This window comes from Heptranchias perlo, chromosome 9 (genome assembly GCF_035084215.1).
Source record: "Heptranchias perlo isolate sHepPer1 chromosome 9, sHepPer1.hap1, whole genome shotgun sequence".
In the NCBI taxonomy this organism is placed as follows: domain Eukaryota; kingdom Metazoa; phylum Chordata; class Chondrichthyes; order Hexanchiformes; family Hexanchidae; genus Heptranchias; species Heptranchias perlo.
In genome coordinates this window covers 31,387,027-31,400,919 of record NC_090333.1, presented here as the reverse complement: position 1 = coordinate 31,400,919, position 13,893 = coordinate 31,387,027, and the positions used below count along the sequence as shown (strand labels likewise).

The 13,893-nt window shown below is 42.9% G+C and overlaps 1 protein-coding gene across 5 annotated transcripts in view; it reads left to right on the top strand.

The window, feature by feature from the left end:
- The window catches only part of rnf220a (ring finger protein 220a), a 397,403-nt gene that overhangs the window by 307,293 nt on the left and 76,217 nt on the right, over positions 1 to 13,893 (top strand). For 3 of the 5 annotated variants that reach the window (XM_067990119.1, XM_067990118.1, XM_067990121.1), the window contains exon 7: positions 7,675 to 7,799. In XM_067990119.1, the coding sequence (XP_067846220.1) occupies positions 7,675 to 7,799 (125 nt within the window). The remainder of the gene's footprint in view (positions 1 to 7,674; positions 7,800 to 13,893) is intronic. The other 2 variants (XM_067990120.1, XM_067990122.1) reach the window with 1 other exon arrangement.

Here is a 13,893-nt window from a genome sequence, read left to right as displayed (position 1 = left end):
CCCTGCCTTTTGATATTCTGTGTTGATTCCATAAAAATCACACTGTTATGAATAAGTGCCGTTACACCTCTCATTGCATCTAGTTTCCTGTCACCTCCAATGTGTTTAGGTACAGACTGCTAAAGGATCTTGGGCAAGGAACAGCATGCAAACTCAGATGACGTTTTGAGATGCCCCTGACACCATGGATCTGCTTTCACTAAAGTGTGCACGATGTGTTGCCCTCTACCTGTAACAGACTTTGTAGCTGTTCTCTTATTTTTTAAATCTGTCTATAATTTTTAGCAATTTCTCTTTTGTAGTTTTACTCAGCTCTTCATCAGTTGGGGAAAAATAACAGCTGCTTATGTAAAATGTTTAGGATATTGGCAGTGTATCTTATCTAAGATAAGAAAGTTTCCATCTTAGATGTTGGTCCTGTAAAAAGCACTTTCTTTTTTAAAAAAAATGTCAACTGTGAGAACGTTTCATTCAATTTACGTAAAACTGCAATGTCTTGAACTTTTTGACCTATCGGCTCCAAAAAAAAAGAAACTGTCATGACACTGGGGCTGAGAAGGCTAACTGATGTAGTCCCTTACCTCCTGTGAAAGCCAACTTCAAGCCAGGATAGGAACCTGTACGATTGAAAATTCCTCAGGATCCTGGTCTCTCCTGGCTGGAAGATGGTATGTGATACTGAACTTTCCTATGGGGAGTATTAGGGAAAAATTGGAAGAATAATCTCGGTAAATCATGCACATTGAAGACAATGTAAAGAGAAAATGGAATTAGTCTGTGTTCACAGCACACACTGTAGAAAATGGAAACTGCCCTTTTCTTTCTGTTGTCTTTGGCAATGGTGTTCAAATGCCACTGTAGCCTTATAGAGGGGTTAATGATGTGGTATTTTGATTTAGTTTAGATCCAGGCAGTAGTTTACAGTATTATATGAACCAGAAATATCACGTTGAATCAGTTTGAATGAATAGCCTACCTCACCAACAGGCCGATTGGGGCTAGATTCTGTCGGTGCAACACAGATGTTAAAGTACACAGGAGTGTGATTACCAGATAATTAATTAATGATGATAGTGTAATCACTTCTAATTAATTCAGTCTTAACTGTTTTGGACACAACATTCCTGAAAGTACTATATACTAAGGGTGTCAGGTAAGTAAAGTTCAGCCTGCTTTTATTAGTTCCCTGTCCGCTTAATCACGGACCCGACAATTTCACTCTTATTGCCATTGGGACTAAGATCAGATTCTCAGCTGTGGTAATAGCAATCTACTTGTAATAGCGCCATATGTGAATATTAATGAGTTGGAGGGTAAGAGTTTAGATAATATTTTAAATTCCAGAAGTAGAGCTGAAGTGATTTGCCCATGTTATCTAAAGCCATGATCACGTTGCTACCTTTTTATCGCAAGATTTGTGCTGAGCTCCATGGTATTCGCTAATTATGAACTGTCAGATGATTAAACTTTATTATTCATCAGTATTAGTATAGGCTTATTGTACTTGATCCATTTGTTACTCTAAATAAAATAATTTGAAGGATTCAGCTAAAGAAGAATTTTCTAACATTTATTATGCTGGGGGCGGGGAGATGGACCACAAAAGAGACTCCGGCCTTCGAGGTCCTCTCACAATGAGCACCAAAGTGGTAGCTGGAGAGACGGTTTGGAGGTTGTCTGCCCGTGCTCAGACCCCAAGGGCCTGGTGGCAGGTTCTGAGTACAAAACTGTCAGACTATTATTGGCTGAGCAGGTTCTGTGCACAGAGCTCTAGAGGTTAAAAACCAGGGCTGAGACGCTCCCTCATAATTCAAACTCAACAAATGGCAGTGAAACCTGGCTGGGTAATATTTGGACCATTTTTAATTTTGTTATCACAAAGCAGTGTCTTCTGAGGCTGCCACAGGAAATCACACCTGCAATAAATATATCAGTCCCTCTTCTACTGTCCAGCGTTATTGATCCTTCACTTTGATGAGCATGAAGTGCACGTATTTTTAAAAAAAATGTTTGTCTCCTTTTGAGAGTGCCAGTCCCTTTCATGTGTTCCACAGAAATCAGGATCGGGCGGAAAAGTCCAACATATGCACTGAGGAGCGTTTCTGATGAGCATGATTCACATATTTTCCGTGTTATACTATATGGCAACTTAGGAACAGAAAATGAAGGGCATTTCTTAATTTGAAATGGGTTTTGTTTTCCTTTTTAAAAATAAAATCAACCTCTCCCTGACATGTTCAAGAAGTATAGTTTTGTATTGTCCCTTCCCTCACCCACTCTGCCATTGTGGGCTGAAAGCTGATCCTGGGTCATAATATCATCCTGCTTCAGTAATGTGCTGTTATCAGGTTTTCACTCTGTAGAAGACGGTAGAAGAATTTTATTTCTCTGGAGTCTGGATATTAAGAATTCAGTAGTAGTTACACCAGTGGGTCCTGTGTAATTGAGCTGGGTTTTTCTATTCAGCCGAGCCTTTCAAAAGTACACTGTCGATTAGAGTAGAGATTATTCATTTAGTATTTAGTCAGAGACAGCTGAATAATCTGCATATAGCCTTGGATGGATTTCTTTCTCTCTTTCCCCCCCCCCCCCACCTTTTGATATTACTTGTACCTAAAAAATTAATGTAGCATCACTCAATTTGCAGTTAAGAAAGAACAAAGAATTACATTGTAATAGGCAGTGTTCTGCGGCGTTAAATTTCTAATTACGTGCAGGACAGTTTTTAAAGGAAAGGATAAGGGAAGGAAAATGCATAAATTTGTACAATGAGCACTGGGGATTGGGAGTTGATTGAGGACAATTTTGGATTGAGACTGTCGAGTGAAACGGATTCGAAAAATAACCTGGTTTTCCTACCACGACACATTTAATCTGCTGTCTGATTGCTATTTAAATTAAGACTCTAATTGTCATGATAAATTATTTCTTCTATGAATTTTCATACAGGCAAGAATGGACTTATTGAGATTTATTTTCCTTTTTTTTATTTGATGTGTCCCCATTGCTGTTCGATTCAGTTAACTTTTTCTTAACACCTTGAAATGAAAAAATGTTTATGAATGTGGAGGGGGGACAGAAATGTTTTTGTTCACTAGTGGAAGTCATGAGTTCCTTTTAATATCCAATATAAATACTGAGCAGTTTTTAACACTGAGCCGTCCTAGTAACTAAGAATGGCGATTCCGATTATAGGGCTTTACCGTGCAGGAGATTAGAAGCATCTTGATCTCGCTATATATAGCGTGCGATTACACTACCAGTTTAGTGTTGATGCGAACCAGTTTCCTCTTTGCACTGATGCTAAACTTACAAGTGTACATCTGGAGTCAGGGCCCGAGGCTGAGCAAAAACTTCCTGAGGGCGGTAGTCTCACACTTCTTCCTCGGTTTGGCATCACATGACGTCGTAAAGCCAGTGTGGTGTCAAACCTGGTTTACAGCAGGTCCCTTGGACACTTTAAGCCTCGCTTATCTGATTTTAAATGTTTAGAGTGTAGCGTTTTTCTCTTCCCTGCTCTCCAAAATTTAAATTTCTAACTGTTGGAAGAGATCTCCGCACATACTCTCATATAGACATGTGCAGAGTTCTCTTCTAAACAGGATAGTTGAAGTTCCAGCCAGGTGCGAACCAAACAGTGTAAACCAGGTACTGCCTAGCTGGAATCCAAATTGCAGCTAACAGTCTTGGACCATTAGCTAGTGCAAACACACGCAGAGAATAAAAGCTGAGGCGAGTGAGTATCAAATGGTTCTAACACAACTGGCAATTTTCAGTTACATTGTATTTATTGTATACCATGTAAAGTTCAATCAGCTTAAGTGTTCAGCAGACTCCTGTGGTTATATAACACCTCCATCTTTTGAATATTTTTCCCATTTATTCTGCTGAGCTTTCTCTTCAGCATCCATGCAGTTTTGCAGTAAAGGTGCAATTTCCTTAACTTTATTATCATGGATAACCTCCTTTATTTTAAATTTATTATGTTATGTTATGTACCGGGACCAGAAAAGGCTATCATATGCACTCACCCCATTTTTTGTTGGAATGTAAGCAAAAAGAAAGAAAAACTTGCATTTATATAGCGCCTTTCACAACCTCAGGGTGTCCCAAAGCGCTTTACAGCCAATGAAGTACTTTTGAAGTGTAGTCCCCGTTATAATGTAGGAACCACAGCAGCCAATTTGCGCACAGCAAGGGTCCCACAAACAACAATGTGATAATGACCGGATAATTTGTTTTAGTGATGTTGGTTGAAGGATAAATATTGGCCAGGGCACCGGGGAGTGCTCCCTTACTCTTTGAAAAATAGTGCCATGGGATCTTTTACATCGGTTTAACATCTCAACTGAAAGACAGCACCTCTGACAGTGCATCACTACCTCAGTACTGCACTGGAGTGTTAGCCAAGATTTTGTGCTCAAGTCTCTGGAGTGGGACTTGAACCCACAACTTTCTGACTTAGAGGTGAGAGTACTACCATTGAGCCAGGGCTGACACTGTATGGCCCATGTATGAACCACCCTCCTCCATCTCCTGAGAAAGGAAATAAGACAGTGACCGTTAGCCAATTCATGAGTCCACTGAATCAAAAATTTCTATCCAACCTTCTCCAAAGGCAAGAACAAGGAGGCGCCAAATCCATTAATTATTTTCTAGAATAATTAGCCTGGACCTCCATACCAAGTGATCGCTTCATTTTCCAGAAATTTGTTTAATGATTTTTTTGAAGAACTGCGAAGTCAGTCTCCAGAATACTGTTTCATAGGGCAATCACCCATTGAGGAAAAGTAAAACTTCCGGTGTTCCAACTTCCTGTTTTCTCAATGTACATTAGAGGTTCCTAGTACTACTCAGCCCCATCATCTCAAACACTCTATCTACTTGCACATTGTCAGTGCCTTGTCAAACCCTCTCCAACTCTACATCTTTCCAACAAATACGAACTCAGGGCGTTAAGTGATCTTGTGTCATATTTCTCCGATTAGTTTCATTGTACATATGTTGTTCTTCCAATCAGGTAACTGGTCTTCCTAGGAAGTTTCACTTCTTTCCAGAAGGGATTAAAAAAATTATATATTTTTCTCCTCCTCTGTCCTGAAACTGTTCAACTTCTTGCTGGGTTTGAGTTTGTGGGCATTGGTTGCTCTCCAGTACCTCAACTAAGTGGCCATTATTCACATATGAGCCTTGGTGGTGACTGTCTGTCTATTATTGGACTGTGCGAGGGCATCGCAGTGGATCACAAGTTTGAACCATGTTTTTTTTTTCCGTTGTTCATATCAGGAGTACAACATCCAGGCTTGGGCTGATAAGTGGCAAGTAACATTCATGCCACTGAAGTGCCAGGCAATGACCGACAAGAGAGAGCCTAACCACCAACCCTTGACAGTCAATTTAATTATTATCGTCGAGTCCCCTACTATCAGCATACTGAGGGTCACCATTGACCAGAAACATAACTGGGCCAGTTACATAAATGCCATAGCTACCAGAGCAGGTCAGAGGCAGGGTATTCTGCAGTGACTTCCTGACTCCCCAAAGCCTCTCCACCATCTACACTGCACAAGTCAGGAGTGTGATGGAACACTCCCCACTTGCCTGGATGGTGCAGCTGCAACAACACTCCAGAAGCTTGACACCATCCAGGACACTGCTTCCCCAACTGAGATCAGCTAACTTAGCATCAAATCTGGGACCTTCATGGTCTGTATGGCTCAGCCATTGACCGTAATCTGATGAAGCCATCAAGGGGAGCCTCAACTTTTAGTAGATGCATGATAGGAATGGCATGGGGGAGGGAATTGGGAAGAGAGACTTTTCATGAGGATTTATATTCCCTCTCTTGTATATAACACCCTAATACAGTAACTTTGATAAATCAACAGGAAAAGTGGTTCAGACAACTTTAACAAAACTTTTATTTTATCCTGATACAAAAAAATGACATTTGCTGTGATACGAATTAATTAAATAGAATCCTACATTATTGTGATCAATATGTCATTGTATTGTTTTAAAATAAAAAACCTTTTTGTTGTACTGTTAAAACACATAATGCTGCTGCTTCCTGCCATCAGCTGCCTGCAAATGATGAGGCACAGTCTCTCATTGATTTTACCCAGGAAAGGGAGCTTCTACATAAATTAAACCTTCCCACCGTGTTTGGGCACTGTTTTAAAACCTTTATTTATTTATTTTTGGTGTCTAGACACGAGAGAGTCTTAAACCATCTCTGACTTGGAATACATTAAACTGGGCAGCAATGTATTACTAACTGTATGGCCTAATTGAGTTTCCTTGTTCAACTACTCCAGGTCTCTTTAATTTAGCAGTCGAAAGAGTGTGCTATTACTGATATACTGACAATTTGCTGCCATTTAACTTTTGTTCTAGAACATTTATTTTTATCTTTTTATTAAATAGTAATGAATGTCAAATCTCCATTTTTTTTTCTTTTGCTGAATTGTTGATGGGATTGTTTTTGGCTCAGGAAGTTTGAGGTTTACAATCTCCTGTTAACCCATGTTGTACTGAGCCATAAGAAAGGAAGAACTTGGTTTTATATAGCATTTTATCATGTCCTCAGGATGCTCCAAAGCACTTCACAATTGCAGAATAATTTTTTGAAAGTGCAGTCACAGTTAAGCAGGCAAACAAGACATTCTGATATATGCACAGCAAGCTCATATGAATGGCAAATGAGATAAATGGCCAATTTTTTTTTAACGGTGTTGGTTGAGAGAGTATTGTTACCCAGGTTACTGGGAGAATTCCCTGCTCTTCCATGAATAGTCCCATGGAATATTTTATATCTAGGTGAACAGGCAGACAGGGTTTAAAGTTTCATCCAAAAGGCAGCACCTCTGAGTGTTGACAGTTCTATAAACAGTGCTAGTTTGTGCAGTGACTGCAGTGGCCATTGTATCCCAATAGCTAAAGAAAGCTGTATTTTCACTGGGGAAAGTACAAGGAGCAGGCTTTGATTTTCAGAAGTTTTTCAGATGGAGCTGAGCTTGGCTTTTGGAGTTTCTCAACTGGGTGCTATCAGCATGAATGATATGAAATGAAAATATTTTTGGATAGAGTAAATGAATATAATATGGCTTGCTTGCCTGTGAGCTGAGTGTAGGTTGTTCTGTGTGGTGCCTTACTGCAGAGTCCAGATGGATCAAAAATGCATTCATCCATAGAGTCAACATTAATGTTGCAGAAACCCTCACGCATCAGGTCCAGTAGCAAAAAGGATTATAGAATCTAGCCATGTAGTAGCTGTACATTGTACATGGATAGATGTTTGTTGGAGGCAATTCGTAGAAAGATAGTACAGGAAGTGTCTTGGTTGTGAGACTACACTGCAGTGAGGGTTGGTGGTGGAATGCAATTACCAGTCAGACGCCCACTGGAATCTGACTGGTAAATGTACTGGTCTCCATCTAGCAGACTAGTTACGCCTACTGCTATTCATCCGCACCTTTTCAAACTTAGCATTGCTTCATCATTAAGTTAAAATTCAGATCAAAGCTTGACAGGTTAGTTTTGTACACTCTTTTTGTTTAAAATTTAGCTCCCTTAGAGTCTTAATACAGTGTTAAATTATATCTGTGAGTTTTGGATATATTTTACCCTGCAAGAACAATGATAGTAAAACCTTCTTTCTTTCTTGTCTTTTAGCACGGATAGGGAAAAACAAGAGGAAGAAAGCCTCAGAGGATGGCCAGGTATGTCCGCTATGCAATGAGACGCTCTCTGGATCTGTGGAGGAGATGAGTAGACATGTGGAAGCCTGCCTGGACAAGGTAGTTGATGGGCATGTTGGAACACCAACAAGTCCTTTTTTTTTCTTGCACCTTATCAGAAGCCTGGTTTGAAGCATCTTTAGAAGGTCTGTTTATTAGGCTATGGATTTATTTCTGTTCTTCCAGATCCCCGACATAACTTCCCGGTACTCCCAGACCTACAAACTTCCTTCCACTGGTAACATCCCCAGTATCCTACTCTCAATACTCTCACATCTAGCAAATATCCTCCCAATCCCCCCACACCCTGTCATCTCCATTCCAGTGCTCCATCAAAACCCAAGACCTCACTTGAACCACTGTCACACCAAGCACTCCTTTCTTCTCTTCTCCCCCCTCCCCCCCCACCCAATCACTTCCACACTATCAGCACACCACTTCCAGATCCTCCAGTCTCTACTTACCACTCCAACTACTGCCGCTTGCCACTCGTGACTCACTCCTTCCCACTCCTAAGCATTGCTGGCCTTTCACCAGTCCCCACCCCGTTATGAGAAACACCATATTGCCAGGGTGGAGGGTATACCCACCCTCCCCCCTGAAAAAATGTGGCCTGTAGTCCCATGCCCAGGTATCCCTCCCCCAATGTTCACAGACTCTCAACTGCTCCTAAAATAGAACCAACTACCTCCCATTGCTCCCAGGATACACCCTTCGAATGCTCCGAGACACCATGAACCGGAAGGTGTTCTCACCTCCTTGCGAGGCCCTTCCCAATACACCTAAGAGCATACTGTCATATGTCAGCAGTATCCTCTCATCATTTCCACACTCCCAACACACCAGTCTCAGTAGTTGCTGACCCTGGAGCACTCCTCCCCCTCCCCAGAACTGCCACACTGCATTACTCTTTTACTTCCTTCTCACCCCACTAGACTCTCACTACTTTTACACCCCAGGACTGCCCTCTTTACATCACTAAACCACATGACTTCCCCCCTCCCCTCCCCTCCCACTTAATACTGCTATATTGCCTCCTACCTACCTGCAATGGGGAACAGCTTCCCTACCATCTTCATGTGTATCCTGGGCTTCAAAAAAAGGTAAGACACAAATTGAGTATATAACTAAACAGACATAATAATCAAGTTCGCTGATTTACAGTTTCGACAAAAATATGGACATAATTTGAGGCAGAAAAGACTGCTCACAGTCCCATAAGAGTGTAATAAAAACACGAATAAAAACTTTGTAATAAAAATATTGTATGTCATATGGCATAAAGCAGCATATCTTTTGACCCAATGGGCTCGATTTTCGCACCCGTGTTTGGGTGCGTTCGTGGCGGGGTGGGGGGGGGGGGGGGGTTGCGAAAATCCGGGATTCCTGGGGCGGGTCTGGAGCCCGGCTCCAACCTGCCCACTTCTGGGTTCCCCAGTGACGCGCTGACATGCGCGCGCAGCCCCCGCATGTGGGACTCCCGCCGGCAATTAAAGCCGGTGGGATGCCACTTAAAGTACTTAAATGGGTACTTCAGGTCGTTTACAGACCTGATTGACCTGATATTTTAGGAGGGCTGGGATTTTGAAATTAACTGAGACTGTTTCCCATACTGGGGGAAACACTCCCAGTTCAAATGGACGTGTTGCAGCCATCAGCCTGTGGCAGCTGCAAAGGTCCATTTGACAGGTGGGTTGGGGGGAGACCCTCACTCATTGCAGGAGGTCACTTTGGACAAAGTTTGGCCTCCACCACCCTCCTCCTAACAATAAAATTCACCAACTTGCACAATTACCCCGGTGTCCAGACACACTTACCTACCTTGCGGACCCCCTCAAATGTACATCTTACGGATGGGGGCCGCCGTAGCTGCAGTCATGACCTCCTTGGAGGGCGAACAGCATCACCAGCCTCACCGGCCACGTCGTCCACCTCTGACATGTGGAGCTCCACAACATAGTGCTGTGACACATCCACCTGCACAGCAGGAGGGAGGGCAACGGCAGAGAGAGATGCGTCGCAGAAGGCACTACCCTCGCCATGGGGTCTACAGACCGAGGCTCAGCTTCCTGGATCTCTCTGAGCAGCAGTACACATGGAGGCTCAGAGTCACTCGACGTAGTCGTGGACATCTGCAGCCTCCTTCATGCCGAGCTGCTCCCGGCTGGCCTGAGCACCATCTTCTTAGCTGTCGCTGTCAAAGTCACCACTGCCCTCAACAACTTCTCCTCCGCATCCTTCCAGGGTGCCACCGGGGACATCACCGATGTCTCTCAGTCGTCTGCACAAAAGAGCCCTGCAAATACACCTACACCCACTCTGCAGTGACACAATGGGTGGCATCAGTTGTGAGTCTTCATAGTGATCCTCAGGAAAGGGCATTATTGCACAAACCAGACAAGATTCGCAAAGACGTGGCAGTAGGGGTGACAATGTAATACGGTATGTGAGTTGATCAGAAATTAAATATAAGTAAACACCATGACAAACCCTCAAACACCCTTGTGCATCCCCTTCATGCTCACGACATGTTTGCCTTACACTTTCTGCTGCACATATGTGATGCATGCCCTGTGGCTGCAGCACAGGTAGTGGCAGGTTGAGTGAGGCTGACCGTGAAAGAGATGCATGAGAGGGTGAGTATGTGATGGAGCCATGAGATTGTATGAGGATTGGATTGAGTGGTAGTGGTGGGATGAGTACTGGCAAGGTGAGTAAGTGCAGGTGAGATGAGGATGAGCTTTGAGTGGGTGTGAGGGGTGATGTGACAGCGTAGTGTTGGCAGTGCAGAAGGAGATGTGGGGTGGGGGCGGTGATGTGGCAGCCAGAGGGGAGGGGAATGAGTAAGTGTACTCACTTTGGCTGACCTACTTAGGTGATTGAAGCGCCTCCTGCACTGTATGCAGGTGGGTGATATGTTGGTGGTGCTGGTGACCTCCTCTGCCACCTCGAGCCAGGCCTTCTTGGTGGCAGAGGCAGGCCCCTTCCTCCCGCCCGCCGGGAGGAGGATTTCTGTCCTCCCCCTCCTCCTCACCTCATGCAATGATATCTGGAGTGAGGCATCATTAAACCTGGGAGCAGCCTTCCCCCTGGGCTGCTCCATGCTGTAATCTTTCCTATTTTCTGCAGCTTCAGTCAGTGGAGGACTGCCCCTTTAAATAGGGCTCCTCCAGCTGACAGACCTTGTTGCGAATGTGCAGTCCACCCGCTGCGCAGCTTTCCAGCGGGAAACCCGGAAGCAGAGGTAAGTGGCTCCAATTAGCCTGCGATTGCGTGCGGAGCACACTGATTTCACCGGGCGTATTACCCACGTGCCCAGTCGACCCCGCGCTGAGAACTTGCCGCCCTGCTAATATCGAGCCCAATGTGAGGAATGAAGTATTATCCCTGCTAGTAATATGAAATTTTTCCATATTCGAGCATTTCCTGTTCATCATGCTTCAGATTTTGTACACTGCCTAATGCAAATTTCTGTGTCACACTTGTTTTTAAAAAAAAGTGTAAAGAAATAAAGGCAGTCATTTGCAATGTGTCAAATTGCTCTCCAGGAAACATACCGGAGTCAAAATGTTACACAATCCTAATTGACGCTCCCACAAACAAAGCCAAGGTGGAAGCGGGAGTTTGGTTGCAGGAGGCTGCAGCATGGGACCCGTGGGAACAGCCCCTCGCAGTCAGTTGGACAGGGGTGAGGCGGGCGATTTGGAGGGCTTTCTGGCTGTGATTGAGGGGGTGCGGGGAGTCGGGCAAGGAAGGCCCAAGGCTTCCTTGTGAGGCCCAGAGGAGCGCTCCTGACCCATAAGGAAACCTAAAATTACATCTTTCAAACTGCTGGGCCTCTTCTGGCTCCCGGTCGGTGTGGCCTGACAGGGAAGGAGTCACTGCTCCCCTGCTCGTGCCTCCGACTAATATTGCATTTGGGTCCAGTTGATATCTTTGGGAAACCGATCTGCATATTTAAACAGGAGTCCATTCCCTTCCTGCAGGTGTCCCACTTGCCTGCTCAAAAGAGCAGGTTAAGTTTTTGACAAGGCGGGAAGACAGTGAGATCAGAGTAGGTAAGCGACTGGCCTCATTTTAACTGCCCCCACCGGGTGGGGGGAGTTAAAATCTGGGCCTAAGTCTTATTGAGGTTTACCAATGTACATACAGAAATGTCGGAACAGTAAAAGACCAATTAGTCCCTAACCATACAGTCGTGATGCCTTATGCATCACTGTATAAACACTCCCTATCTACCTGGAGCCATGTAGTCTCCTGTAGAGGCAAAAAAACAATAACAACCCAGTCCGACCTCTGTAGGCGATCAAAACTAGTTCATGAGACTATATTGACCCTGACTTATATTACCTACCTTTTCTACGACGTGATCTCCACCCGAGCCAGAAATAGGTCCAGCTCTCTGGAAGGTATACAACAAATCAGCATTCACTGCACGAGCTGGCAACCTGTTCTGCAGGTCTACTATTCTCTGAGAAAAGAAATGCTGCTTAACACCCAATCTAGTTCTGCCCTTATGTAACTTGTAAGCCAATTCTTAATCCATCACACTAATCCACAAGATTCTATCTGATAGAGGAGCTTCTTGTAACTTAGCTTATCAAAGACTTTCTGAAAGTCCAGGTAGACACTGTTTGTTTCCCTCATCCACTAACTTAGCAACTTCTTCAAAATATTTGATCAACTTATAGGACACAACTTTCTTTTTCAGAAGGCACATTGAGTGTCCCTGATGACGCCTTCTCTATCTTAGTGGCAATATCAGGTATCTATTAGGATACCTTCAGCCTCTTACCTATTACTGAAGTCAAACTAATGGGCCAATAGTTACCCAGCTCTGCCTTATCACCCTTTTTAAAAATTGGAGCTATGTTGGCATCCTTCCAGTCTGAGGAAACAGTTCCCGTCTCTTGCAAGCTATTTAAGGTACAAGCTAGGGGCTCGCTTATCGCATTTGTTTAAGGACCCTTTGGTGGATGTCATCTGGGCCAGCAGTCTGGTCTATTCTAATATTAACAATTCTACTGATAACAGCACAAGTTATTGCTGTTAGTTGAGCATCATCTTCAAGAGTAAACACTGATGCAAAGAACTCAATTAATATCTCTGCCATTCCCTGAGAATCCCTTCTAATCTGTCTTAGAAAATCTTTCGACCAGGATCAGTAGTTCATATGGAACAAGAGATTGCAGTCCTAGGCATGCCCACATAGGTAAATAATTGCTCTAAAGGTAAAGAAATGCAACAGGCATTAAACTGTACAGCAAAATATCATACATATGACTTTTGTACATCTCCAGTCCAAAATAATCATTATCTTTTTTGGAATCAGCACCATTATGCATTATTTTACTTGTCAGAAGTTGGTTTAAAATGATGGGTCAGAATTTTGTCATTTTTCTATTAGCAATTGCAGATGTTTACTCCCTACTGTATATCTGCCCATATCTCGCTATCTTTCATTCCACTGTACCTCAGTAATTAAATGGAATTAGGCACTAATTATTTTGGAAAACTCATTAGAATTAAAGAAAGACAATTCCGGGTAATGCAAACTTACTTTTGAATTCTTCATTTAAAAAAAAAAGTTTTGCTTCTTTCCTGCTATGATGCACACCGTTCTTATGCTGGGGACAGGCCACCTGCACCTGGGTTCTTGCCAATACCGTTTAATAAACAGTCACTGTGAATTAAAAAAATCCTATTCAACTTACTTAGTATATAATAATATGGCTAATAATCGTAACGAAAGATATTGAGATATGGGCACATATATGGTAAGAAAGGGAGTCAACATCTGCAATTGCTAATAGAAACATGACAATATCATGACCTATAATTTTAAACCAACTTCTGCTATATTATATCATTTATACTATAATATGCCTTCCAAATTGCATATTAGTTGAATCAGTCTGCCTAAGTCAGGTGGTTGTTTTCCTTTGTATAAATTTACACCTAATTTAGTATCATTAATTTTAATTTGAACTCTATTTTAGGAATTATCACAAATTACAGTTAATTTTCATCTAAGCATGCAGTCCTACATTACTATTTCCTACTTCTAATAGAAATGCTCATTTTTCTAATGAAACACAAAGAAACAGAAGCAAAACACAGACAATCCATAAAATCGTCCTTCAGGGCACACAGA